Source organism: Amblyomma maculatum, chromosome 1 (assembly GCF_055883805.1).
Source record: "Amblyomma maculatum isolate TAMU_Amacu chromosome 1, ASM5588380v1, whole genome shotgun sequence".
NCBI classification, from domain to species: Eukaryota; Metazoa; Arthropoda; class Arachnida; order Ixodida; family Ixodidae; genus Amblyomma; species Amblyomma maculatum.
Window position 1 is genome coordinate 109,305,772 of NC_139344.1, and position 27,085 is coordinate 109,332,856.

Below are 27,085 nucleotides of genomic sequence, written 5' to 3' on the forward strand. Positions count from 1 at the left end.
ATGCGGCGCTGTCCCACCCCCCTTTACGCCGTGCTTCCTCCTTCACCCTCCGCTCCTGCCCCTCCTTTCCTTCATCTTCCACCTCATCTGTAAGCCCAGCTCTTGCTTCCTCGTGTTGGGTGTGCGTGTGTAGCGATATGTACGCAGTTGGTGTGCCACTTTCGTTTTGTGACCGACGCGCGGACAACGCTCTCTTGCTGCTCCTGCGCTGGAAATAAAAGAAGGCGTACGACCATTTGCCTCGCGGAATGGTAAACGTTCTTCTCAAGATCGTTTTCGGGGGACCAAAGACCGTGTTAGCTCCTCTGTAAACGATGTGCAGCTGTCATCGGCGTATGAGGGACATCGGGCTGCCTTGCCCTGGTAGAAAGAAATAAAAAGAGGCGTTCTATTGCTGCTGAAGTCTCTGAACGCTGCACAGAGCAGCGCCGTTGCGAACCTGGCCGGTATACGGCCGCGCATTCTAGAAACTGAGTCCCGTGGTAGCTGAATAATTTACGAAAAAGTGAGTTCTCTTGCCTCTCTATTTCGCAGGCCTCGCTGTGGTGCCTGCTAATGATATGGAGTCCCTGGTTTCTGATTGCCACTGTCGCATGCGCGAAGCAGCTTGGAGGGTTCTCGGACATCATTGAAGGTAGTGGGCCTAATGCTGTTTGTTCTCTTGCGTCTCTACCGAGACCATGTGCTGCGCCCGAGCTTTGCAACCATCTTAATGTAATGCTGATTCTTTTTGCTGAGTATTCTTGGGCCGCTGTACTAGGATTCGGAATAAGCTTGTGAATTTTAACCACGTTCAGTATCCTCAGCCGCGTGCTCTTAAATGATAAGCTACAACGCTCTGAAATGTTTTTTTTTTATTTATTATGGCTTAACCTTGCCACATGAACCGTTTTCGTTTCTGTGGCAACTGTAGAGACACATGACGCCCCCACGCGCACTAGTCCTCCGAATTAATGTTTAAGAAAGAGTCTTTGCAACGCCGTCTGCACCGCCTATAGTATTCTCACATCTGTGAGACGATGCAGCTTACAGATGCGGTCAGCCTCACAACATATCTTTTTTTGATCCGCTTGCTTCTACATAATGTGTTCTCTTTTTACCCAGTTCCTTTGTTGTTGATGTTGTGTATTGAGTCCCAATAGAGTTGGAAAGTGCGCCACCTTAAAACCAGAAATAATCATGTGCAAAGAAATTCGTCGTTTTATTTTAGATTCGTCGTCCTGCTTCTCAATTTCTCATTTTAATTTTCGACCCTCAACTGTCCCTCACATTTTTTCTAAGGTCACTTTTCCTTTTTTTTCATTGTCCACGAGAGGGAGGCCTTTATACGGGCTGACTTGATTTTCAGTCTTTCTACTTGCGGCAATTTTTACTCTTCGGTAGTTTTAACATTATTAGGTTCGCCCACACATGTAGCGAGGCCGACATAAGCTCCAGACTTCCCAAAAGAAATTGTCTAACGTCTGCACCATGTTCATCTGTCGTTTTACACTGGCGGTGAGCAACAGATGCCGGCAGAGGTCGTTTAATCATGTCTGTCTTCTTGTATGGTATGTTTCATTATTCACTTTTTCGTATATGCACAATGTGCCTCAATTGTCACCGATACGGTTGCAATATCTGTGATTGCTTTTGTATGAAATGAAAGAAGTGCTTTATAAATCAGTTGCTAAGAAGACAGACATACTGCCCTCCTACTTTTTTTTTTTGCTTTTTTTTTTTCTGCGTACGTGCATTTATCATAATAAATGCCCCAAATCTTTAGGTCAAGCTCTGCCTTGATAGCTGCAGATTTGCCCTGGGCAGGGGTAGGGTGCCAGCCGCCTCATTTTGTGTGTCGATGCGGTGCCAAAGCCGGAGTTGCAGCTATCCCTCAGTGGATTTGTGGTTTTACGCGTGGTCGATTTGACGATGGTTTCAAAGGCGGATTCAAGTGAGTAGAAGAGGTATAAATGAGTCCAAACCATGAAACATGACACGAGAGCAATATACATGACTCCTGATGGCTGAGTGAATGAAGTTTCATTTGAATTTGAAGCTAATTTCAGTAAAGGGGACATCGTTTACACGAAGGAACAGGAGTAGACAAATTACGTGCACAGGGATCCTGTTTAACCTATCTCTTCAACGTAAACAAGACGAGAAGTACATTTGTCTTCAGTATCTAACGGGGAATATTTGTTAGTACAACGTCTCAGCAAAGCAAGGTCAAGATTTCATAAAGAACAGCGGGCTTCACGTAGATCCAGCCACGCGGCGTGATATATGCAGCAGCCTGGATGCTGTCAGTATATTTTCTGGTGCGCAGAATTTGTGCTAACAGTGCTAAATTTGCTGGTGCGTTCTTACGTGGGCGCAAACTTTTTATTGTAAACGATGCGCAACATGCTGCAAAGTGGTAATTTGAGATCTTTACTTCAAAGCAACTTTAACGTGGTAAATTTCTTTAAGCTCCCGACGTCGAGGTTAGAGCCGTGCGAATGCGCCCCGAGTTAAGGAACTGATTTAAAAAAAAACCGCACTGAGATAACAGGTTACCGGCCATGTATAATGATTGCGCTATGAGCGCGGCAGCTTTGTTTAAGAACCTTGGCGGTTCAGCATATGTTCGGCTATATTGCACATAATATGAGGCTTTCGTGGCTTACGTCGGTATTGGATTGGTGGGCCGTGAAATCCTGCAAAGATATGTTTGCGAGTCATTCCTACTTTGAGATGAGTTTCATGCCTACTTGTATAAAATGTACTGTTGAACATAGCTCACGTAACGGCAATTGTTTCTCATACCTAAGGGGCATTATACCTGCATATTGTTAAGCAGAATGTTCGAAACCAGCGTTTGGACACTTGATGAATTTGAAGGAATGAACAAAATTTGAAGGCGCGATTTTCTCTGCATTTTGTGAAGAAACCGAAGCTTTCAAGGATGCCCTTTATGTGCACATGATCAAATAAGGTTTAATACATGCTTCCTCACTAGTAGGCCCTCTCGACCATAAAATCGGTATAGTGTCCATTATTCAACGTACATTTTTTTTTTTTTTTTTTTTTTTTTTTTTTTTTCACCTGAGAATAATAGCGTGCTAAGATTCCTTAGCGTCACAGAAACTTTGCTTCATAAGCAAGCAAACAATCAACGTCGGCCTGTATACATCGCCCTTAGAAGAAAGATTTCAAGGCAGCACATAGCCAGTTGCATCATTGGTGGGCAACGTCATCGACTTTTTCGCCGCGAAAACAGGGCGGGCGAGCTATGAAGCAATGTAGCTTCATAGCTATATTGGTTTCATAGCTTTCATAGCTTTTGGCTTCGAGATATCAGTAACACAAAACAAATTCTATAATCGAGCCATCTGTCTCCTTCGTCTGCTTCTTTTCAAGAGGACTGGTTAGCGAGCTTTCGATGTCGTTGGAGCCCGGACAGAGAATTTAATTTTGGCGTAGCTCGCCTTTGTTCCACGTCCGAGTGAAGCCACGATGTTTTTGCTACGCGGCGGATTCTTCACGGTGCACTGATGGAAGTCATTGGAGCTGTCGGTCGTGCGACAGTCTTTCTATGTTTGCGCTATACCGATAGATGATCACGCTGCACATCAATGGCAGTTATAACGATAATTTAGTACTAGCATTATATACCACACAATAAAACGCAGTACGCCCATCCCTAAAACTTGCTTAGTATAGGCGCCCCTGGCTACGGACCCAAACGTTTCATTTTTGATATATAATAGCCCCTGGCTACGGGACCATACATTCAGCCATTTTTTTTTTTAAGCGATAGTGTGATGAGGTCGTTGTACTGAAAACGTCTGTCGCTGTCATCGTCGCCGTCGTCCTGCGGCACTCGGTAAAAATCTTAACTGGTCGACAGCGTCATGACAACACAACCACATGACCTCGTACCGGAATTTTAAACTCTCCACATTGTAATAAAGCGAACAAATTGGTGGGAGTGCTCTAGAAGTGGCTCCAATGGGGGTATTTCGGAAAGTAGAAGTAATTCACTAAAATAAAATTTTCGTAATTCGGAATTTTGGTTTGAACGCTGGCCCTGTGCATGCCTGGAGGGCACGCAATGCATAAGCCACGAAGGCTCGTTGTAGCAGGCGTTGTAGCAAGCCTGGAAACGGCAGAAACGGAACGCGCGTGCCGTTTCTGCCGTGCATATACGGTAGCGGCTACGCTAATCTCTATAATAAAACTTTTACCAACCGCACGACCAGAATTCAGAGTTACCTTTTTGAACCAGCGCGAGGACGCCTTCCCACTCTTTCCTATATATTCTATCAGCAAGGGTGCTGCCATAAATTTCCAATCTCTGCATGCACAGCAGTCCTTGATTGAAGTTAAAATTACAGTAGTGATCTTCTCACGACTCTTCTGCAACTTCGTGAAAACATACACAAGTGGCCATCTTCAGGATTAAGGAATGGAATAATATAAAGCCTGTGGTGCTACTGCTAATGATTCTCATAGAGCTTATCTGTGGTTACGTTCTAAAGACGCCCTTACGCGCTAATTTCTTAACAATTTCGGTTTTACATTAGGTACCTAGTACAACAAAGCTGAATTGCCGCAGTTTGTTAGGTTACAGACTTGCTCAACAGCAGTGTTACCTAAAGCAGGTAAATATGTGTACGTCATTTTCACGTCAGTAGAGTTGACGATCAGTACGACACAGGGAATTTCGTCTCTCAATACGTTTCTAATTAACGAATTGTTGACTTGCTGTGAGAGCACGATGAACGCGGCGGATGTGAAAGTAATAAAAAAGACTGCAAGAGAAGTATCATATTCAATTTCCATTTTGGCCGCTTTAAGGACCTAGTCCGCCTGAAGCAAGTAGGACGCTTTGTATTTTGATGCGACATCACGACCGTTCTCAAAAGAGGACGTTTCTGACAAAAAATTCCGGCTACAACCGTCACGTATTCAGCTTCTGCCTCAGTGCAATCGTGACCCGTGAACACACGCTTCTCCGACGCTCGTTACGACCATGTTAAAGCGTGTAAGCCGCGAGATCCTTATACCTTAGAGCAGTGAGGAAGAACGTGTCTTAGCGTTCTTTTTGTTTTCTGTTCTTTTTCATTGTTAGAAAGAATTTCTGGCTATTTCTCGCAAAAACGCAACACAAGCTGCTCTCTTATTTCTTGATCGTTCCTTTCGACTCGAAGATGTTGCCACTTTAACGAGCGGATTTCCGCTTTCCTATTCCTTGACTATTATCGCTGCACGTTCAGGAAGGCTCATTCATTCACGGCTTTCTGTTCCACTCTAAGATATGCGGAAGTTTTACTGGAAGCACGAAATCAACAACAATTTTAAAAAGGAATAACATTTCAGTTGGCAACTTTACTTTTTTACACTATCCGGTGTTTGAGCGCTTCCTGAAGGTTCGAGAGTTTTGATTTCAAAATTTTCATCTTTGTGCACACGCAGTGCCTTCTTGTTTGCGTCGAATTTAAGAGCATCCCCAATGGCTACTCCATGCGTGCGGTAAGGTTTCATACTTCCGACAATCATCGACTGGTTTGAATCAGGGTTGAACTAACTCTTGCATCGCAGTGAATAAAACAATCCACAGGATTGTGTCAAATATACAACAAAATATTCTGTACTTTATCGTAAGCTCCCTATTCTGTAGTTCTGTATTAAATTTCTGCCATTCTGTAATACATTTCTGTTGTGACTGCACAAAATTCTGATGTTGCAACAGAAATGTCTGTTGGCACCACCGATTCGCTGTCAAAAACCACAAAGAAATTCTATTCCGATGACAGAAAATTTTGCGCAGCTTTTTCCGACTGAGATCGAACCTTTGATTCAAATGAGCTCATGCAGTATGATTCCTTTTTCATCATTTCGTTTCTCATGCCACCTGGAAACAACAGCAGATGACTTGACTTGTGGCCATACGTATCCGCTCATGCAGAGCCTCCCGACAGCTGGGCCAGGTGTTCACAGCAAGAGCATTCTCTCTAGCATGCACGATCAGACCGACCCTCTGACAGGCTAAAAGTAAGTATATAGCGTTCTTCTACAAGATGATATCAAAACAGTGGTGATGTAGCGCTGCAGAAAAGCTCGCACAGAGCAATAATCAGTGCCCCCATAATGTGGTATTAACCTTGTGTTTGGAGCACCATAGCCACAGATACCTACAGATACCTTCCATAGCCACAGTTGCTTATCCGCAAAAAAAAACAAACAAAGAAACAAAAAACATATAACTAACATAATGCGGTAATTTAGCCGCAGGGGATGGGGCCGCGGCTGCGCAAGAAATCGTCCGGTAAAATGTATGCTTATTTAACCGCCTCGTATAGAACCAGGCAGTGGTGGCCGCGCTCCAAGTAGCGTGCGCTAGGGAGAAGGGAAACGCAACCCGCACAAAACTTGTTCCTTTCAATATGGAACTGAATGTTTGCAGATACCTTCCACTTCCTCCTGTGTGTGCAGCAGATTCGAAGGAGCGATCTATTTGTTAACCGAGGCAAAGGCAAAACCGCTACGTTACGCTGAAGCACACAGAATCAGGGTTCTAGAGAAGACCACTCCTCAGCCCCTACCCTCGTTTTCAAAACTTTCTCGAAGAGAATAAAAGGACGAAAAGACAGCTGAAAAGCCTTCTCGAGGCCGCACATTATCGCGCAGTCACGCTTGCTTTACGGTCACATCACTTCTTGACACATCGCGAAGGACATGAAGTTCTTTCTCCTGAATGCATCGCGTTGCAAAGTCACTTTGCCACGTTTGCCAAGGTCCAATAATTTCAAGTGCTACACGCGAGGGGGTCGACTGTCACGCGCTTGTCAGCGGCCCAGTACGCTCGCGCATATTCAGCCCTTATGCACCGTGGCGAGCGCGAAGAGAATCAAAAGGGCTCTCGGCGTTCCTCACGGATGGCTGCTTGCGCAGCTCGCTTTTCAGCAGGTGCTGCATTTTGCTGGCGATAAGCCCTGGCCCATAGACGTCCAGCAAAGCGCAAGAGCCGCCTTAAACACGAGACAGAATGTACGCATATCATGGCGAAATAGTCCACGGTTAACATGCAATATTTTTGCTCTGCCTTTCGACACCGCAAACTTACTCACTTATGTATTGTGACGACGAAGTTTAACGACGAAAAATAAATAACTTACACTTCGCTCTGCGGGATAGGCAAAAGGATAAATCACGAAAAAAGAAAACACGCGCCTGCAGATACGACATAGGAGTTTTTCTCTCGTTAATCCTCTTAAATTCGGTCTAGATTTGGCCACGAGTGATATATTTCTTCGCAACTATAAATGGCGAGGTAATTCGTAGCTACCCATGGTATTGCATTCATGCGGAACAACAGGAAAAAAAAAAAAAAAAAAAGCTGCATTCCGGAGGCAGCTAAGAAGCCGACTTGTGGAAAATATCATTCCTGACAGTGGCCAAACCAGCTGAGTGCACGAGCTGGCTATTGAGAGAAAAGGTTTCCCACTCCCTTGCGCCAGCGACAGGGAAGACGTCGGCAAAGCGACCCGCCCGCCCGAGGCGCGCGCGTGGCCCGCTGTTTGGAATTGCAACGGAGCGCACGTTTCTTCCTTGCGCGCGCGCGAAGGACGCTATGCGAGGTTTGGTATTCTCGGAGTGGGCGGTGCGTGTGGACTGCCGATATAGGCGCGGCGAGCGTTATTTGCTCCGCGTCTCTGGGCGCTGTTCTCACGCTGCCGCCGCTGCTGCTGCGGGTCGCGTTGGGCGCCCAGCGCCGCGGGGACAAGGATAACAAGTCCGCCAGTGGCGCTGGCATTATGTACACTGGACTAGAGCGCGTGAAACGTCGGCGTCGCGCGGGACGCGCCGCCTGCATGCGCCGCGGCCATTCGTTGCAGTTGGCGAGTCTCAGTCATGGCGCGGCAGCTATTCTCTCGCTGGGCGATTGATTCGTTTGGCTCACGGTGCTCGCACGGCTCCGCGCGGCCACCTACTCCGTGTGTGGGAAAGCAAGAGTAACCGTCATTGCCCGTCGTCGGTAGTAGCGCGTAAGATGGGACCTATAGTGTTTGCCCCACAGGAGCTTGTTTTTATCGCGCCTGCAGATACTCGAAAGCTTCGACTTACTTCGCTACCGGCGTCCACTTTAGCGTTTCTAAAGCAGTCATAAGAGGCCGGTAGGCAGCTGAGTATTAAACCTCTGAATGAATGCCGCGTGCCGACATATCGAGAACCAGTCCTAGAGTGTCGTCAGCCCCTAAGAAAAGATCAATGATCATCTATGAGGCTCCTCTGTTTTATGCGCGATTTCAGTAGAAATCGCAGCTGGAGAACAAACGCGAACCGAAAAAGGAATTGTCGCTCGCTCATCCGTGGGTATCAGAGCATCTATATAATGTCTTATTACTGCCAAACATTGTAACTCTGCTTCATCGCAGGTACGCAATCAATGGACATCAATACTGACGGAAACGTACTTTCCGTTCTCTTTGTCATAATATTTCGTCCATAGAAATCGACGCACGTAAGCTCAATCAAGTATCGCAGCACGGCTGTCTATTATACCAGCTGTTACATCGACTCGATGGCGTTGTATGCGTTTGCCGGGAGCACAAAATGCCGCTAGTACAATGTTTCATATTTGGTAATTTGGCCTTTAAGCAGAATTACTATTTCTGTATCCAGGAACAACGGTCTGAAATGCTGCGCACAGATATATGCAACCATTGTTGGGCATATTTCTCTCTCTACGAAGCCGCATTAAATTTCCTATTTGTGCCCTCATATATAGCTCCTTGCAACGTTTTAATGCGTTTTGCTTCCTAAAAGATTGAGTTTAAAACAAATAAACGAATAGACAGCACTGAATTAGAGAAGCCGTGGCCCATTTTCGAAGCAAGTTGCTCTAAAATCGGATGTTGCATTGAGGCAATACCTGTTTAACTTGAGTGAAGCCGTAAAACAACAGAAATTTTATGACACGAAATATGCGAGTCTTACTACCAAGTTACATAGTGGTCTTAGAAGAAGTGCTAATATTATCAAATAGGATGAATGCCGATTCCATTGTCCTCGGCAAATGCTCAGAGTCCAATCAAACTGGATATTCCTTGCTGTATTGTGGAAATATCCGTAAGAACTACCATGGTTCCTGCGGCAGCTTAAAGTCGAAATTCGCTTCTTGTTAAGTTATATCTACATATCTGAGCAACGCAGCAAAAGCGGGGAAGTCCCAATGACATGCCCTATTTTACGTGCTTGCGAAAACTAGCGCCATCTCGGTATCAGGTTTCGAAGTCAGCTGTTCTTAAGCGCAAAGGTGAAGAAGATACCTGCCGCGCCACGTTCTCTGCGTATCAAACGAACAAGGACAGAACCTCGGAATGTGAAGGTGGAAAGCGTCTTTTTCGCATTGCCACAAGCGCGCTGCAACAATCTCTTGGCGCGCGAATAAGGGCAGGATTATCGGGACGGTTGCCAGGGCAATACTGATAAAAGCTTTCGGCTAAAAAAAAAAGAAAAGAAATAACACGTTTTGTTGCCAATGCAAGCAAGACAGATTGTTGATATTATGCATCTGTCTTATCGGCATTCATGCATTTGTACACGCGGTAGTAACGCAATAACATCAAGCCTCAGTCACGTATTGGAGCTTCGCCCTTATCACGTTTCATCTGCATCTTTTTGATCAGAACATGCTCAATCAGAGCCAGAATTTTGTTCTCTTTTTGTATAACTTCCAAGTAATCTGCACGGCATGCATTTCTTTGCATTAAAGCAGAGCTTGAAGTGAATATTTCGCTGAGCGGGATAGCACGTCGGTGCTGTAAAAACTAAGACTGCATTGCCGTCTAAAGCAGGGAACAACAAGCAGGCGACATTTTTGTCCCGCCTGATAACCCCAGCGCTGCGACTTCTGACGCATTTCAATTATTCTCTGCGAGTCCTTTATTTGCTTATTTTTTCGTTGCGCAATGCTCTCATAAGGATTACGTTAGCAGCAGACTGTACCTGTGCGCTAATGTTTTGAGAAATGAAAGCGAAAAAGCAACGAATTCAAAGGTCAGAACCGACTAGCAGTGCTGAACAAAGGAAATACACATAAATAAAACAAACTCCTGTTCCGCGACGCGTGATGCCGTGACGCGTCCAAATGAAATTAAACGCTCAAAACACAATGAGGTTAGAGCCTATATACAGAACTCGATGCTCAAGGGCTGTCTATTTCTCCGTGGAACCTTAGGAATAGTGCATTCTACGACAACGAGCCCTTGGCAGACCTCCATATGATCGACTGCGCGAACTATTCCCACCTACCCTTAAGTGATCCGATAAAGTCAATATTCGTGCACTCACTAATATAGCTGGCTCGATTCACTATTGTCACATATCACTAGAAGCCGCCGCCAAGTAGAGATTTCTGTTGGTTTTCGCGCGCGAAGCTTCTGTTAGCTTCGTCTTGTTGCAGGATGATAAAAGCGCGCACATACATGTGTGTGCGTGCGTGCGTGCGTGCATGCGCGCGCGTGTCTGTGTGAGTGAGTGAGTGAGTGAGTGAGTGAGTGGTGAGTGAGTGAGTGAGTGAGTGAGCGAGCGAGCGAGTGAGTGAGTGAGTGAGTGAGTGAGTGAGTGAGTGAGTGAGTGAGTGAGTGAGCGAGCGAGCGAGCGAGCGAGTGAGTGAGTGAGTGAGTGAGTGAGTGAGTGAGTGAGCGAGCGAGCGAGCGAGCGAGTGAGTGAGTGAGTGAGTGAGTGAGTGAGTGAGTGAGTGAGTGAGTGAGTGAGTGAGTGAGCGAGTGAGTGAGTGAGTGAGTGAGTGAGTGAGCGAGCGAGTGAGTGAGTGAGTGAGTGAGTGAGTGAGTGAGTGAGTGAGTGAGTGAGTGAGTGAGTGAGTGAAAGGGGTCTACAGGGTTATCGGCCATTCATAAGAAGAACATGCGAGAGCATGGCCGCCCTCTCTAATCCAGGTATTTTGCCGTAGCTGCGCATCAGCGCTGCATTAAGAAGCCCATTCATTGATGACAATTGAAGCACTGCTTCGTATTGGCTGCTACGTCACTTCAGCTCATACCTGGGACGGTCATAATGGTGCTTCAAAGAGCACCGGCCATGCGCTCGCGTGTTCACCCTAGGAGCGGGCGACTCTGCATATGTACCCGCACTTATATCAGCTACAAGTGTCTGTAACAACAGAACTTGTCGAAGCATGCCTCTGTGACGCTTTTATTTTGTGTTGCTCAAAAAGCATATTTGATTGTTTTTCAGTTGTTTCAATGAAATGTCTTTTTTTCCCTGTAGTTTCAAACTTATCCTCTCGTAAGTATAGGGGAGGCATCCTTCCACATGTGACCGTGTCCGGCTGGCTGGCAAATACGTATAAAATAGCCAAAATGAGCGCAGGGTGAAGTACATTATTACACATAACTACCGTCATATTAAAGCACCGTGGCAGGAGCAACATCGGGAAGCAGCATATCCGTGGGCGGATGGCGGCAAGCACCGGTCCAATATCAATGAGAGGTTTCTAAACGTATTGCGAGCACTGAAAATATAATGCGTCTAACGATGCAAAGCAGCTCTGCACGCCGAATGAGCTTACTGCTCCGTGCGCCGACGTAGCATCACTATGGATTCGTTGGGGCTGCGATCGCTCCGTGGCAGCTGGCCTGGATAGAAAGGAATTTAGAGTGACAAGGATTTAGTAGCGAACCCTGTCCTCTCTCTCTCTCTCTCTCTCTCTCTCTCTCTATATATATATATATATATATATATATATATATTGTAACGTAACGTTACACAGAAGGCGCTCTGGCACTCTGGCACCGAAGAACACCAATAACCAGTCAGGTCAGCACGAAAGCGGAGCACCGTTTTTTTGCTTCGTCGTCTTCTCCGAATCACCCGTTCAAATCTTCGTCGTCTATGAATGGCATGTGTCATTGCCCCCCTTCTTGGCAGCATCGCCTTGATGCTGCAAATGCTGCTTGATGCGATGAGCTGCCAGATAGTATGCTAGGTTGGTATGGGATACCACAACACAAAACGGGGCACCATCAGTCTCAAGAATAGTTAGCGGGGCGATCGTGGTAGGGTTTCATCCGGACGACGTGTACAACATCAGTGAACTTGCGTCGTCTGCGGCTTGAGGGATCTTGCGTCGCGGATTCAACTTCGTAAGCAACGTCGCTGAGGCGATGGAGGACACGGTATGGGCCGAAGTACCGGCGCAGCAATTTTTCAGAGAGCCCACGATGACGAACGGGCGTCCAAATCCAGACATAGTCTCCAGGCTCGTAGGCAGTGTAGCGCCGTCGCTTGTTGTTACGGTCAGCGTCTAGTTGCTGTTGTAGGTAAATGCGCTGCCTTGCCAGCTGCCGCGCTTCTTCCGCACGATAGGTAAAACTAGCGATGTCCAGGTCAAGCTCATGTTCGTCGTCGGTGTATAGGGGCAGCATTGTATCCAGTGGAGTGGTTACTCAACGGCCGAGGACAAGCTCGAAGGGTGTGAGCTGCGTCGTCTCCTGAAGTGCCGTATTATATGCGAACGTGGCATATGGGAGGATTTGATCCCAGGTCTTATGCTCTATATCCACGTACATAGACAGCATGTCGGCCAGAGTTCTGTTTAGCCATTCCACCAAGCCATTAGTTTGCGGGTGGTATGCCGTGGCCCGTCTATGGATGGTCAAGTGGATGCAGCTAGCACAGAACCGGGTTAAGTGGAGAAATATGGGAGAGGCCTTCGCCCTGCAGTGGGTATAATCAGGCTGATGATGATGATGAAGATATGGGATTGGGTAATGGCCCCTATAAAGGGAAAATCGTCGGCGTTTTCCAAGCAATCCGCATCTTGGTGTTTATGTCCCGACGTATAGACAGTGACATCATACACTTGCAGACGGAGGCTCCAACGAGCTAAGCGTCCAGACAGGTCTTTAGGGCTTGCCAGCCAGCACAAGGAATGAAGGTCGCTGACAATACGGAAGGGTCGTCCATACAAATATGGTCGAAACTTGCTGATGGCCCAGATTACCGCAAGGCACTCCTTGTCCGTTGTCGAATCGTTCGCCTCCGATCGTGAGAGTGTTTGGCTTGCGCAGGCGATAACCCGTTCTACTCCGCCTTGCCACTGAATGAGTACCGCGCCGAGGCCAACGTTGCTGGCATCAGTATGGACGTCTGTTGCGCCGTCTTCATCGAAATGGACAAGTATTGGGGGTCTGTGTAGGCGGCTTCTAAGCTCCTGGAAGACTTGTTCTTGATCGTCTCCCCACAGGAAGGGTATGTCTTCTCTGGTTAGTGCTGTCGGTGGTTCAGATATCTTGGAAAAATCTTGGACGAAGCGTCGGTAGTATGAACAAAGACCTAGACATCGTCGAAGTGCCTTTTTGTCGGTGGGGCGTGGAAAATTTGACACTGCGGTAGTCTTCCCGGGATCAGGGAGAGCGCCATGTGCACTGACAACATCGCCGAGAAAGCGTAGTTCCTTGTAGTTCCTTGAAAGCAAAGTGGAATTTCTCAGGCTTGATTGTTAGTTGCGCGCCTTTGAGTGCCTGAAGCACGATGCGCAACCGGTCCAAGTGTTGCTCGAAAATAGGCGAGAAAATAACATCATCTAAGTACACCAAGCACGACTGCCACTTCAGACCTGATAAAACCATGTCCATCATACGTTGGAACGTGGCCGGTGCAGAGCAAAGACCAAACGGAAGCACCTTAAACTCGTATAGGCCGTCGGGCGTCACAAATGCAGTCTTCTCTCGGTCTCTCTAATCCACCTCGATTTTCCAGTATCCGCTTTTGAGGTCTAATGAGGAGAAGTACCTGGCGTCGCGTAGTCGGTTGAAGGCATCATCAATCCTGGGCAACGGATAGACGTCCTTTTTAGTCACGTTATTTAACTTTCGGTAATCGACACAGAATCTAAGGTGCCATCTTTCTTTTTGACAATGACCACTGGCGACGCCCATGGGCTCGTCGAAGGCTGTATCACGTCGTCCGCAAGCATTTCATCCACTTGCGTTTTAATCGCGTCACGTTCCTTAGAAGAAATCCGGTACGGGCGCTGGCATACCGGTAACGTGGTATCATCAGTGATGATGCGGCGCTTGGCGACAGGAGTACGACCGACCTTAGAGCCTGTGGCGAAGCAGACTGCGAAATCGCTCAGAAGAGCCGAGAGAAGATTCCTCTGATCGGGCCTCAAGTCGGGGTTAATTTTAACGGTTTGCAGAGCATGACAAGGTGCAGCCTCTTCTTTAGGGTTCGCTCCGACGGTGCATAAATGAGGCAAGGCAGTAACATCGTGAAGGAGGCAACATCCGTGTCCTTGGCGAGATGCCGCATCTCCTTAGCAAAATTTGTCAGGAGGAAGCAGCACAACTGTTCTGGAGTTATACGAGTCCTCGAGCAACGGCTAATTCTTTCACGAGTAGTAGCGGAAGGTGCCCATCCGCGATGCCCTCGTAATCGTGGAATAAGTCATGCTTTACAAGAACCAACACACTAGAACGTGCCGGAACCCTCACGTCGTCGTCGACTATACGCAAAACGTTCAGACCCTGACCTTCGTTTTCAATGCGCGCCACGGCTCATTTCGTCGAAAAGGAAACACGCGCTTCTTTCAGGTCAATGACAGCGCCGTTGGTCTGCAGGAAGTCTAGACCAAGGATCAAGTCTTTCGAACACTCAGGAAGCACGATAAATTCTCCGACATACACAAAACCACGGATGCCGACCCGCGCTGTACACTTGCCTGCAGGTTCAATCAAGTGACTTCCCGCCGTGCGAATTTTCGGGCCGGACCAATGTGTCAAAACTTTCTTCAATTCTAGGGCGAGACCACGGCTCATCACTGAATAATCGGCACCAGTGTCGAGTAACGCGGTGACATCCACTCCATCAATCGTTACACATAAATCGGAGGTAGTATGCCGGCTGCTGTCGCTATCTGACACAAGCGAAATCTCGTCGGGTCGGCCTGACGATGACGGAGGATCTTCACATTTCCCGATATCAGCGACCCTGCCTCTGAAGGCCGCTTGTATTAGTTTTCCCGGCTAGGGCTGGGAGAGGAGCGGCGTCGGGAAGAGTGGAGACTTGCTGAACGGTAGCTCGTCGGGGACGTAGACCGACGCTCTTGGTAACCGGACGTGACGGGATACTGTCGCGCTGCAAGGTCGCTTGCAATCTCAGTAGGCCATTCGGCATTCCGAGGGTAGACGCCCTCCGAGGCGAAACCCCGCATGTTGACGCGGCGGTACGAGCACTCCCGGGAAAGGTGACTGGCTTCCCCGCAATGATAGCACAGGGGCCGACGGTCCCGGGGCCGCCATACTTGACTTTTACGGGGTCGCTGGTAAATTGGCGGAGGGGAGTAGCGAAGCTTCATGCAGCTCCATGCGAGGTCCTCCATGCGAGGACCCTGCGGCTCCATTGCTGGAGCTGAGGCGTTGATACTATGGTCCGGCGGGGGAGTCTTACGTAGGACGGACGCGTAGGTTCGAGCGTAGGTGGGCCTCGCGTCGAACGTCTGGTGGGGAACGCGCTGCTGGGGAACGTCAGCAACTTGCTGTGCTGCCATACGCACGTCGTCCCGGACTACTTCAGCCAGTGAAGGAAAAGATGTGTTGCAAAGCATCTGGAGCGCTTGCAGTTCTTCCCGCACGACAGAACGGATGAGATTGCGTAGTGCGTCCATGTCGCTGCCGACATGCATAGGGGGTGCGTCGGACCCAATGATGTCCACGTCACGGTTGTACTGACGGGCTCGGTGCTGCAGCGTTGTCTCCATGGTCGCTGCCTCGCTGAGAAACTCCGCCACAGTGCGCGGTGGACTGCGCAGCAGTCCCGCGAAAAGTTCTTGTTTAACGCCCCGCATCAGGTGACGCAGCTTCTTATCTTCTGGCATTTGTGGGTCCGCACGCTTGAAAAGGCGTGTCATGTCCTGAAAGAACATACGCACGCTCTCGTTCTGGCGCTGATTGCGCGAGTGTAGCGCAGCTTCTGCTCGCTCCCGGCGATCGGCGCTAGGAAAAGTGGCTTTCAAATCACGACAGAAGGCTGCCCAAGATGGCAAGGAAGCCTCATGGTTTTCAAGCCATGCCCGTGCAGACTCATCAAGAGCGAAGTACACATTGTGGAGCTTACGCTCATCAGTCCACCCGTAGTAACGAGCGACTCGCTCGTAGGTCTCAAGCCAGTCCTCGGCGTCCTCGAACACATCTCCATGAAAAGCGGGGGTGTTCGCGGCTGATGACACAGGATGTGGGTGGGAAGCCTGCTCCCAGATGTCATTGCAGCAGGTTCTACGGCCGTCTGAGGGTGCGTCGTCCTGGTAGCGGCCGGAAGGGGTCCGAATTCAGGGGGCTGTCCACGTAGGCGGCGGCCGAGGCGTTGATGTACGGGGGTAAGATCCGTACTGACAGGTTGATTATGCAGGACTGGATCGATACCCGGCAATTCCTCCACCAGATTTGTAACGTAACGTTACACAGAAGGCGCTCTGGCACCGAAGAACACCAACAACCAGTCAGGTCAGCACGAAAGCGAGCACCGTTTTTTGCTTCCAATAGGGCTTTCAATGAACGTAGTGAGTGACTTCACTTTTTACAGAGCGACGGCCGCTTTTGGTGAGGCGAGCGATACGATAAGTGACCTCGCTAAGTTGGGCAAGAACGACAAATGGTCCATTGTAGTGGCACAGCAGCTTTTGTGACAGACCCCGCTTCCTGATAGGCCGCCACAGCAAGAGCAAATCTCCAAGCTGGTAAATAACGTGACGGTGGTGGGCATCGTACCGTGCTTTCGAGCGATCCTGGAACGCTAAGATGCAAAGGCGGGCAAGCCAGCGGGCTTCTTCGGCAACGCAGATTGTCTCGGCTACCGAGGTATCTTCATCACCAGTGGCTGGAACCGGGAAGATGGTGGCGAGCATATAGCAGGAAGAATGGCCAGTGGGCGTAGGTAATGAACGGTAGTGCACTGTCTTAGTTTATATATATATATATATATAATATATATATATATATATATATATATATATATATATATATATATATATATATATATATATATATATATATATATCTTCCTGCTATATGCTCGCCACCCACGGTATACCCTGGTATACCTATATATATATATATATATATAAATAGCGAAGCATACGCTTTATTAAAGGAAACATTTTTTATTTTTCATTTCACTCAACGTTTCGATCGGAGACTGATCTTTCTCGGCTACCGAGAAAAATAAAAAATGTTTCCTTTAATGAAGCGTATTATACTTCGCTATATACTCTTTTAGTAGTCTAGTACGTTATGTTCTCGCAACCTACATATATATAAACTAAGACAGTGTACCATGTCAATATCTATGTCAGTATGACAGTATCATACGTCACTGCATATGATGACGCCATGAATAAATAAATATGTATATATATATATATATATATATATATATATATATATATATATATATATATATATATATATAAGCAGATCAATTAAGGGGAAATGAGGGTGCTCGTTATAATACATGAAGGAAAGAAGACAACAGTCGGCGAGGCCAAGGAAAGCGTAGGGTATGTTACTCTGTCTTTTTTTTTTCTTTTTTTCGTTTTTTTTTAATGTTTACTTGGATAATCAAAGAAGTTAGTAATGTAATCTTGTTCAGGGGAAGATAACTAAACACAAAGTAGCAGAAAAAACAACGTGCCGATGGTGGGATCCGAACCCACGACCTCCGAATATCGCGTCCGGTGCTCTTCCAACTGAGCTACATCGGCCGCTGTCCCCCCTGCTACTTGCTTGGGTATTTATGTTGTCTGTATACGAACCTTGAGAGTGTTCACCAGCGCCACCCTCAACCATAGCGGCGGACGTAGAACGTCCTTTGTTACCGCCAGCGTCACGTAGAACGTGATCAAGAGCGAGGGCGAAAGCTGTGCTAGAACCCTCTTACGCTACCTATGGCGTCAAGACTGCCAGAACCGAGACCCCCGTAAGCTACAAGCAGATCAATTAAGAGGAAATGAGGGTGCTCGTTATAATACATGAAGGAAAGAAGCCAACAGTCGGCGAGGCCAAGGAAAGCGTAGGGTATGTTACTCTTTTTTTTTCTTTTTTTTAATGTTTGCTTGGATAATCAAAGAAGTTAGTAATGTAATCTTGTTTAGGTCAAGATAATTAAACACAAAGAAGCAGAAAAAACAACGTGCCGATGGTGGGATCCGAACCCACGACCTCCGAATATCGCGTCCGGTGCTCTTCCAACTGAGCTACATCGGCCGCTGTCCCCCCTGCTACTTGCTTGGGTATTTATGTTGTCTGTATACGAACCTTGAGAGTGTTCACCAGCGCCACCCTCAACCATAGCGGCGGACGTAGAACGTCCTTTGTTACCGCCAGCGTCACGTAGAACGTGAGAGCACCGGACGCGATATTCGGAGGTCGTGGGTTCGGATCCCACCATCGGCAAGTTGTTTTTCCTGCTACTTTGTGTTTAATTATCTTCCCCTAAACAAGATTACATTACTAACTTCTTTGATTATCCAAGTAAACATTAAAAAAAAAAGAAAAAAAAAAGACAGAGTAACCCTACGCTTTCCTTGGCCTCGCCGACTGTTGGCTTCTTTCCTTCACATATATATATATATATATATATATATATATATATATATATATATATATATATATATATATATTTGTCGCCGTATTCTGTCTTTCAAGAACAGCAGATTTTCTGGGTCACCTTGCAAGATGGTCTGTCCTTAACATTATTCATGGCGTCATCATATGCAGTGACATATGATATATGATTAGTAGGCCACAGTCTTCACGGGAGCAGTTACAATTTTATTTTGTTTTCATGCAACATTTTGTGATCCTCTCTGGCCTCCTCTAGGATGGATGAATGACGGTCAAAAAATGAGGAGCATGCACTGGATTCTCTACGAGGCTGATGTGTTCGGTGGGCAGTCACATATAACCTAGAGGCGGCTGCTTCGGAGACCGGTTAATGACGCATGGCCAGATTTAAAATAAAAGTATTGCTCGATTTACGCACTGTACCGATTTGAGCTAAATTTATTAGCCCTTTCTGTTTATGGCCGCTAACTGCACAAACAAAATGAGAGCTCATTAGCGCACGTGTTCCACCTTTCTTGTATTGAACAGATATTTACACACTCTTTGAAGAGCCATTTTGGCGGGAGAGAAAGCAAAAAGGGGAAAAGACTTCTTTCTCTCTCGCTCACATAGGTTGGAACATTCCGGTCGCAGTCAGGACAGAGCCCATATGAGGACTACAGCGGCACCGCGCCGCTTCCATTAGCGTCAGAGAGCACCGGCGTTGTGCTGCTTCTTCTCACTTCCAAGGCGGAGTGCGCGGTGAAACAGCGGCGCCACTAAACTCCAGCAACCCACTCGAGGAAAATTGATCAAAGTCCGAAAGTTCCCTTTCTCTTTCTGCTCCGGTCCACGTGGCTGAAGCATGTGGGAAAGGTCCGCGGAAGCAGCAGCAGTACAGCACCGGTGTGCTCGTGGGGGCCCTCTCGCCGCCTGGTGAACGCCGGGGAGCCAGGCCGCTGGAGATCAAAACGACGAGACCCAGAACATGGCCGGGCTCGAATTCACGCTCCCATTGTTGCGCCGTAGCGCTAGCTCGCACTTTTCTCCCACATTGCTTTCCGTTCACTTTTGAGAACTAGCGCGCCCTTCTCTTTCTTTCTTTCTTTCTTTCTTTCTTTCTTTCTTTCTTCTTTCTTTCTTTCTTTCTTTTCTTTCTTTCTTTCTTTCTTTCTTTCTTTCTTTCTTTCTTTCTTTCTTTCTTCAGGAAGCTCAGTATATGCCGCTTTCTCTATGTAGCGCGGCATCGCCACTTCCGAGCTCGCAGAACAGAGGAATTACCTCAAATTGAGGAAAAAAAAGGCAGTCTTTTTTTATACGAACAGTGAGATGAAAGTAAAAAAAATAACGAAAGAAGAAAACTGTTTCCGTGTGCGCACCCAAACAAGACAAACTGCGGCGCAGTTTCTGGAAAATGCGCGACTTTCGTACCTGCTGCGCCAGCGAGCATAATCAGCGTGACGCAAACGAGCGTAAGACGCGAATCAATTCTCCGAGTTCAAAATGGGTTCTTGGCCAATTTGAAGGGGCACGTAATCGAATGGCCTCTCATCGGTGCGGAAATCGGAAATAGGACACGCACATTTGCGAAACGCCTCTTTATACTGCTTTCAAAAGTCCCGTGTGTACGTGGACAAGAACTCGTTTTCTGTCTGTGTCCTGTAAGTCCTGGGTAAGCGGAGCTATCAGTAAGCGTTGTGCTCTCGCTATGGCAATTACAAATGCAGCAATTAAGTGGAGTTCCATTTAGGTCAGTTCGGAGAACGACTGCTGAGGTAATTACACACCCCTTTTCTTCCCTTCCATCCGCACAGAGCGCCGTGGTGAATGCGGCGTTCACTTGTTGTTTATGCCCGTCCGCCCATTTGTTCTGTCTGGTTCGCGTGATGGACGAAATCCGGAATACTTGTTCCCGGTGAAATAACGAAGCCTGCGTTTCCGTTTCTCGCGTCTAGACATTAAAAAAAGAAAATAATTGGGAGATACTTATGCTCCGTGTCATATTTGACACGACATTACAGGTTGTCTTGCTTACATTTTTCTTCTCATTTTTTAAATTGCTTATTTTTTGCAGTTTCCCTAATATATATATTTTTTTAAACTGTATGCGCCGCAACACTTTCCCTAAATACCCCTCTAACACTTCTGGTGTCAACGGCCCTGCGTGGCCTATGCGCATAGTGGCCGGGATCTAACCCCAGAGGTGGTACGCTTACTTTATTGAGTCACTTCTATATTCGTTAATACCACTTTTAGATGAATCTGCATGCAAATGTCGGCCCCATCCGGACCTTTCCTAAATTCATTAGCTTTATTTGTATATGAGATATTTGAAGTTCCTGTGCGACGCAATGTCGTTACGACGTCATGAGCCTGTCAATTAATCAGAACTTTTTTCGACACCTTTATCAACCCTTGGCGCTGTATCACGTTACAGCGATGGCTTTTTTATACAACGAGCCATATATGCTATTGCGTTTAAGCTGCTTAAAGAACGTTAGCCATTAATGTTTTCACGTCTATGACTGGCCCCTGATCACTATAAACGATGCGGGTATCGTTATAGCATAGCGACCTGACAGTTCAGCAGCCGCACGCAGTTCCTCAAGTATTAACGAAGCGACTGCACACTTTTTTAATTCCAGGCCAGAGCGCAGTGAGTGTTTAGAAACCAAATTCTAAGAAAGTTCTTCAGTTCAACACTACAGGATACGAACGGTTGCTTTCAATCGAACATATTTTCGTTTTTTTTTTTTTTGAACTTTGTGTCGAGATAGCGTGCATTTCAGAGTTTTCTCAGGATACTACAATTACGGTAAGACAAAGATTATTCTTTTTTTTTTTTTGCATTCGTACCTCTGAACAGTGTCTGTGCTCGTGTGAGCTCATTTTCTATATAAACGCACAATCCGCACGGTCCATTTCGCCGTCTGTGAAAACAAGGACCTCAACGAAATCTAAGCCTAGGCTTTCCTGGACCTAATCTTTGGTGTGCGTTATCCCATACCAGCCCCGGATTAGTTGTTGGACAAGGGAGCTTCCACTAAACGCGAAAACAAATGCGCAGTCAGAGATTGTATTACATCTTTAAAAGCGTTCCTTCAAAGCAGGCAGATGCTACTTGAAAGCGCGGCAGCTGGCCTGGATTGCAAAACAAAAAAAAAGAGAGTGACAGTGAATTTTTTGCGAAAGTGAACCTTGTCTTCTTTATATATATATATATATCTATATATATATATATATATATATATATATATATATATATATATATATATATATATATATATATATATATATATATCGCTAAAGTGTGGTGTTTATGTAGAACCGTCTTTGCATGAAATAGGCCTCAGGAAAGGGGTGTATACGATGGACTCTAGTAAGCGGATAAAAGCTGCTAGAAACTAGGCATAGGGCACGTGTGGCCTTACACATTGCTTCTTGTTCGTTTTGCCGACACAGTTGGATCGACTGATTAAAGGATTTCCTCGTATGAAAACAGCAGTGTGAACTGTAAGACGCGCCGCAGGGCAAGCCCACAGGTTATTTACAATAACATGGGGTTCTATAATGAGCACAGGATTGTCCGTACAGCGGTGTTTTGAGTAATTTGCACTTTGGTCAATGCTACCATTTCCATGAACAAGCATGAATAAGTTTCTTATGGCTGCATTTGGATAAACTCTACCGGTCCGGTCGTATGAGGCAGTGACACAAACCGCGTTGAAATGTGTGTGTGCCATGCGCAGGATTACAAAGGCGCCCCGCCTCGGTCATCTCTCAGTGGCAGTGGCTATCCCTGTGAGTTGTGTTGCAGTCAGAGGGTAAGCACCTCGCCTGGAACCTTTGATGGGAGCTGAACTCGCTGCTGTCAGACGGATGTAACCACGTAGTCTATTTAGTATTCAATACACTTCGGAACAATGGCCTCTATTCCGTGGCTTTCATGCTGCCCTACGAGACTTGCCAGTACACTACACCGGAAATCTCGCTTAGACTGCTGCTTTCTGAAACCCGAGGCTGCGTGCATCGATGTACAGACCTGAATGCGAGCGCGACATACCCCTGAATGCCCGGTATCGAGCAAATCATCATGAGTGCCGAATGTGTCATTGATGGTTGCAGCTACATCTGGTCTCTACAACGAATGTAGTTCAGGGCCTGACTTATGGGTGCCTCTTGGAGGGAGCGGTTGACGCATCTTATTCGAGAAATGCATTTGTGGGTCTCAGGGCGCCGAAAAAAAAAAAAAAAGGAATTTCGTATGATTTTCCCATAGAACATTTTTTTATTTTGAGAAGATGGTCACTTCGTTCCTGGCCTGTTATAGATTTGCCACCGATGCAGCTCGTAGATTTGAAGGGCTTGTACGTGGACTAACGCTGGTCTTATAGAGCATAGGCAACTTCGCAAACCTCCTTTTGCAGTTCCTGCACGGTGACCAGCAGCTAGGTTTTCCATTTATGCCCTTTTCAACGTAAATTAATCTTCAGAAGTGGTCTGTGGCTCAGTGTTGCATTATGAAGAGATATTCCTTCATGGTTGATATGGCCGTCAGCGGCTGCTTATTAGGCCTGGTGGACAAGTAATTATTGTGCATGCACGCTTTGTTTAGCGACCAAAGACAAGCACTGTGGTGAACAGCCCACATTTACCTCCTTAGGAAAAACAGTGTTCTTGGGCAGTGGTCTCAGTAATAGTCGGTCCTGAAGGCTTGTAACGTACTGCTTCGTACCCTGTGGGCGTCACTCCCGCATGACAGGTTCCGACAGCATCACATTCCTTAGTGCTGGTAATTTGCGCTCCTCCGCATCCTATTTCATCTTCTGTTTTATCTCACTTCTATTGCATGTTGAATGCGTTAGTGAATATTCATTCGAATTAATTACCTCTATTTTCGTCTCCCCTGTGCGAGTGCCCAGCCATAAGAGCTAAAAAAAAAAAAAACTAAGAAAAAAAAGCAAACATGCGCCCATCGTTCTCTAAGAAACATGTCTAAACCAGAACTTTTTGATAGTGGAATCTTCTGTATTCCCTCACAGAGGAAAGCGCACAGCAAGCTTAACGAAGAACTGGATGAACAGAACGCTTTTGCACGTTCGAAGTTCGAAATGTTCCATGCTATCCTGGGGCACTAATGTACAGCACAAAATGGTTTTTGTGTACTGTCATGTTATAAGCACTTCAAGCTGCATGTTTTGTACAACGTGTGATGAGCGAAAAATAGGGACACCAGTGTTTCATTCGCAGCTGTGCAGCGGCGAATGAAAGTAAACCTTGTTGAAGAAACTGCAGAACCGCATAAAAAATACAACGAAATATTCTGTAGTTTTGTCACAATGTTAAGCTTTTCTGTAGGTCTGTAGTAGCCTATGGTTCTGTCGTTATCTCTGTAGTACTTTTCTTGCATTCTGTAGTACTTTTTTGTTTCAACTGCACGACATTCTGATGTTACTACAAAAATGTCTGTTGTCAAACAGGCTCATGGTTAAAAACCGCACAAAACTTCCACTCTTACAACAGAAATTTTCTCAGTCATTTTTCTACCGGGGGTACACCTATTCACCTGTTGCCACAACTCGTGCCCTTCCACGACGCTGTTTGCAATGTCTTAGCAAGAACCCAAAGCATATCTCAAAATTCGCGGTAACTGAAGTCATAAACTAGTTGGGTGGCCACCGGGTAAGTTTCGTTTGCGTGTGGAAATCCTAGCGATTCTGGACGAAAAAATCAGTCAGCGGTAAATCTTTCGCTTCGACCGCTTGCTAGACATATCCAGAAAACTGAGTTCTCATTTGTGAGCAGTAATAATGTAAGAGAAAGGTCGGTTCACTGGTAGAATCTAATGTCTCTCATTCAAACGAACACTCCGCAAGAAAATTACTCTGTGATTTCACGCTATTTACCGAGTCCGATTTTACGCCATCAACGCAATTTTTTGGTAATTGACAAGTAATGAAGTTTGATGCGCTAAAAAAGTGTCGCACAAAGGAAGGAGTTTTGTTTTGTTTTTTTTTTTTTTGCTTTAATTTCTCCTGCGACTCTCCATTCACAAACGCGAAGAAAAGAATAGACAATCGAGAAGGGACGTTGTTTGCCACATGATCCGGCTTGTCCTTCACGATTCCCTCCTGCTGAGTGAACATGACATTACTCAAAGTGCGAAATATTGAAAACTCCATTGCTGTTCCTAGCCAAGCAGTTTACAATCCGCCATCGCACAATTAGCTTCCAGCAGCAGTGTGCCGTCGAGTTCTGTCATTGTACCTCTAGCAATCAGCTTGGCTGAATGCTCCTGAATCGCACTTGCTGCGTTATCAGCGAAAATTCTTTTGTCCTCTTTTCATAGCCAAACGTTTGGGACACATTCTACGAAAAATTGTTTGAATGATATTATTTCATATATTGCGTAACTGCGCCATAACAATCAATACGTCCGCAGATATTTCCTCTGGAGACTTGCAGGTGTTTGCTATTTGCTTTAAAAAAAAAAAAAAAAGCGCACCCTATCGGTTTTCCAAGATATCTCTGATATTACTCGTTGCGAACGCATGTCAAACTTCAGAAGCAAACTTTGACTACGCATTGGAAGCCTAGACAATCTATATCAATATGTGTATAAAACGTATCTTGCAATATCACACAGATGCCTCAAAACAATTTTCCAGAACGCAGTTCATTGCTTTACTTCGAGCATTCCCATGAACCCATCAACATATGCATAGCAGTATCTAAGAATATCCCACAGCTGCCTCGCAATTTAAAGGTGTCCCTGAAGCTAGATGGTATTCTTAATGTCTTAGTGTTCAGGCGGTAACCTTGGAAGAAAAGGCGAGAAAACGTATACGTGTGGCATTCTTAGGCCATCGCTGCGAAACCTCCTCTCTGGCTTTACACCATTAGCGTGATCTTGAACAGCATTTATGAAAAAGGAGAATCAATGCCCCCCCCCTCCCCCCCCCCCCCCCGAAAAAAAAAATACATCGAGGCGTCAATAAAATTGCAATCAATAACTCGCATCACAGCTAAAAGTGACGTCTCACGTTAGTAACCACCATGCTGCTGGATGAAATTGGCATGGTTCTGGCCGTATACTCTTAGTCTCACGATACACCTGAAGCTCACTCCCAAGAATAGCCACTGGGAGCGCTCTCCAAAATGTATGTTTTTTCATCGCTGAATAATATGTATGTTATCCCATTCACTATGTCCTGTGAGACAAATTCCTTTATGTCAATCCGCCAGACAATTTTCAGCCAGCCAGAAATCCTCCCCATGATGTCCTCTTTGGAGAAAACAATGCTCCCGTTCAGCGAATTCAGGCACAGAGTGTACAAAAAAAAAAAAATGTATCTGGTTTGGTTATCTCGCAGTATACCGAGAGACGACATCCTTCTCCTGTAGTTTTTCTTTTTTTTTCCTACTTCACGGAGCAGAGCTCCCACGGGCGTAGTTCAAAACTTCAGTTTTAGTTCGCTCGACCAGAAATGTTATAAGTAACGGGTCGTCTGATCTGATTCTTGTGACCCCGCGGCACAAAAGCCCACCACAAATGCTTTCCCAGTACACGGCTAGAGCCGCGGCCAGTGGAGGCTCGAGCCGCGCTTCGGGGGAAACACGCACGTCGACAATAGATGTGTACTCACCATTGCTGTTCGATTTCCACAGAGGTCCACGGCCTCTCGGTGTCTTGTAATCCGCCGACGCGAGCGGGCAGCGCAGGAGACAACGCGCGCACGCGACGACCTAAGCGGGTGGCGTGCGTGCACTGCGGAGAAGGCGTTTCTTGCCTTTCACACTGTAGTGGTCATCCTTTCCTGAGGGCTCCTCTTCCGTTTGCTCTTCGGTTTCCGCAGGCAGATGCTTTTTGTTGAGGTTTTTGCTGCAGAAGGAACGACGGCGCGCTGTTCTACTTTCGCTTTTCCACTGGGTGTCAGATCTTGCGCGCCGCGGACGATTCGCGGCGGACGCTACTGGACTTACGTCCGGAGGAGCGGGCTCTGCCCAACAGCGCGGGGTGTCGGGAAGCGGCGAAGGTGGTTCACTGACGACGTTCTCGGAGCGCGCACTGTGGCAGACAGAGGCTGCTGTGTGAGTCGCTGCTCGGGACAGACTGACCTTCTTGAGCGGAGCAAGCCAGCCGGCCACTCACCCGTGACACTGAAAACGGGACTTCTCTCCCTGCGGGGCCGGCCCTCCTCTACTCGCAGCGCCCAGAGAGGGACCCCCTCGCCCATCACGGCTCCCTACCTCTGTGCCTTTGCTCGCTCGCCTGTCCGCCGGGCTACTTGTTTAGGCTTTCAATTAGGCCTGCACGCAACGCGAGTTTTCCGTTGCCGGATTCGTGCACTCGCGGTAGCTCTTCCGCGGTAAAGACGGGACACGCGCCACCCAGCGAGGCGCGGCCGTCGCCGCGCGAAGAACGGCTGCGACACGTGCCCCGCGTGCCCAGCGAGACCCGCGCGCGCCGCTCGGTGCCCCGGGCGGCGGAA

General features: G+C 46.9%; 1 protein-coding gene across 1 annotated transcript in view; it reads right to left on the minus strand.

Annotated features, from left to right (window-relative positions):
• Positions 1-26,605, minus strand: part of LOC146203478 (uncharacterized) — a 67,035-nt gene extending 40,430 nt beyond the window's left edge. Inside the window, exon 1 of the mRNA XM_084603033.1 lies at positions 26,240-26,605. Within this exon, the coding sequence (XP_084459159.1) occupies positions 26,240-26,242 (3 nt within the window). The 5' untranslated portion in view covers positions 26,243-26,605. The remainder of the gene's footprint in view (positions 1-26,239) is intronic.
• Between the last annotated feature and the right edge of the window lie 480 nt (positions 26,606-27,085).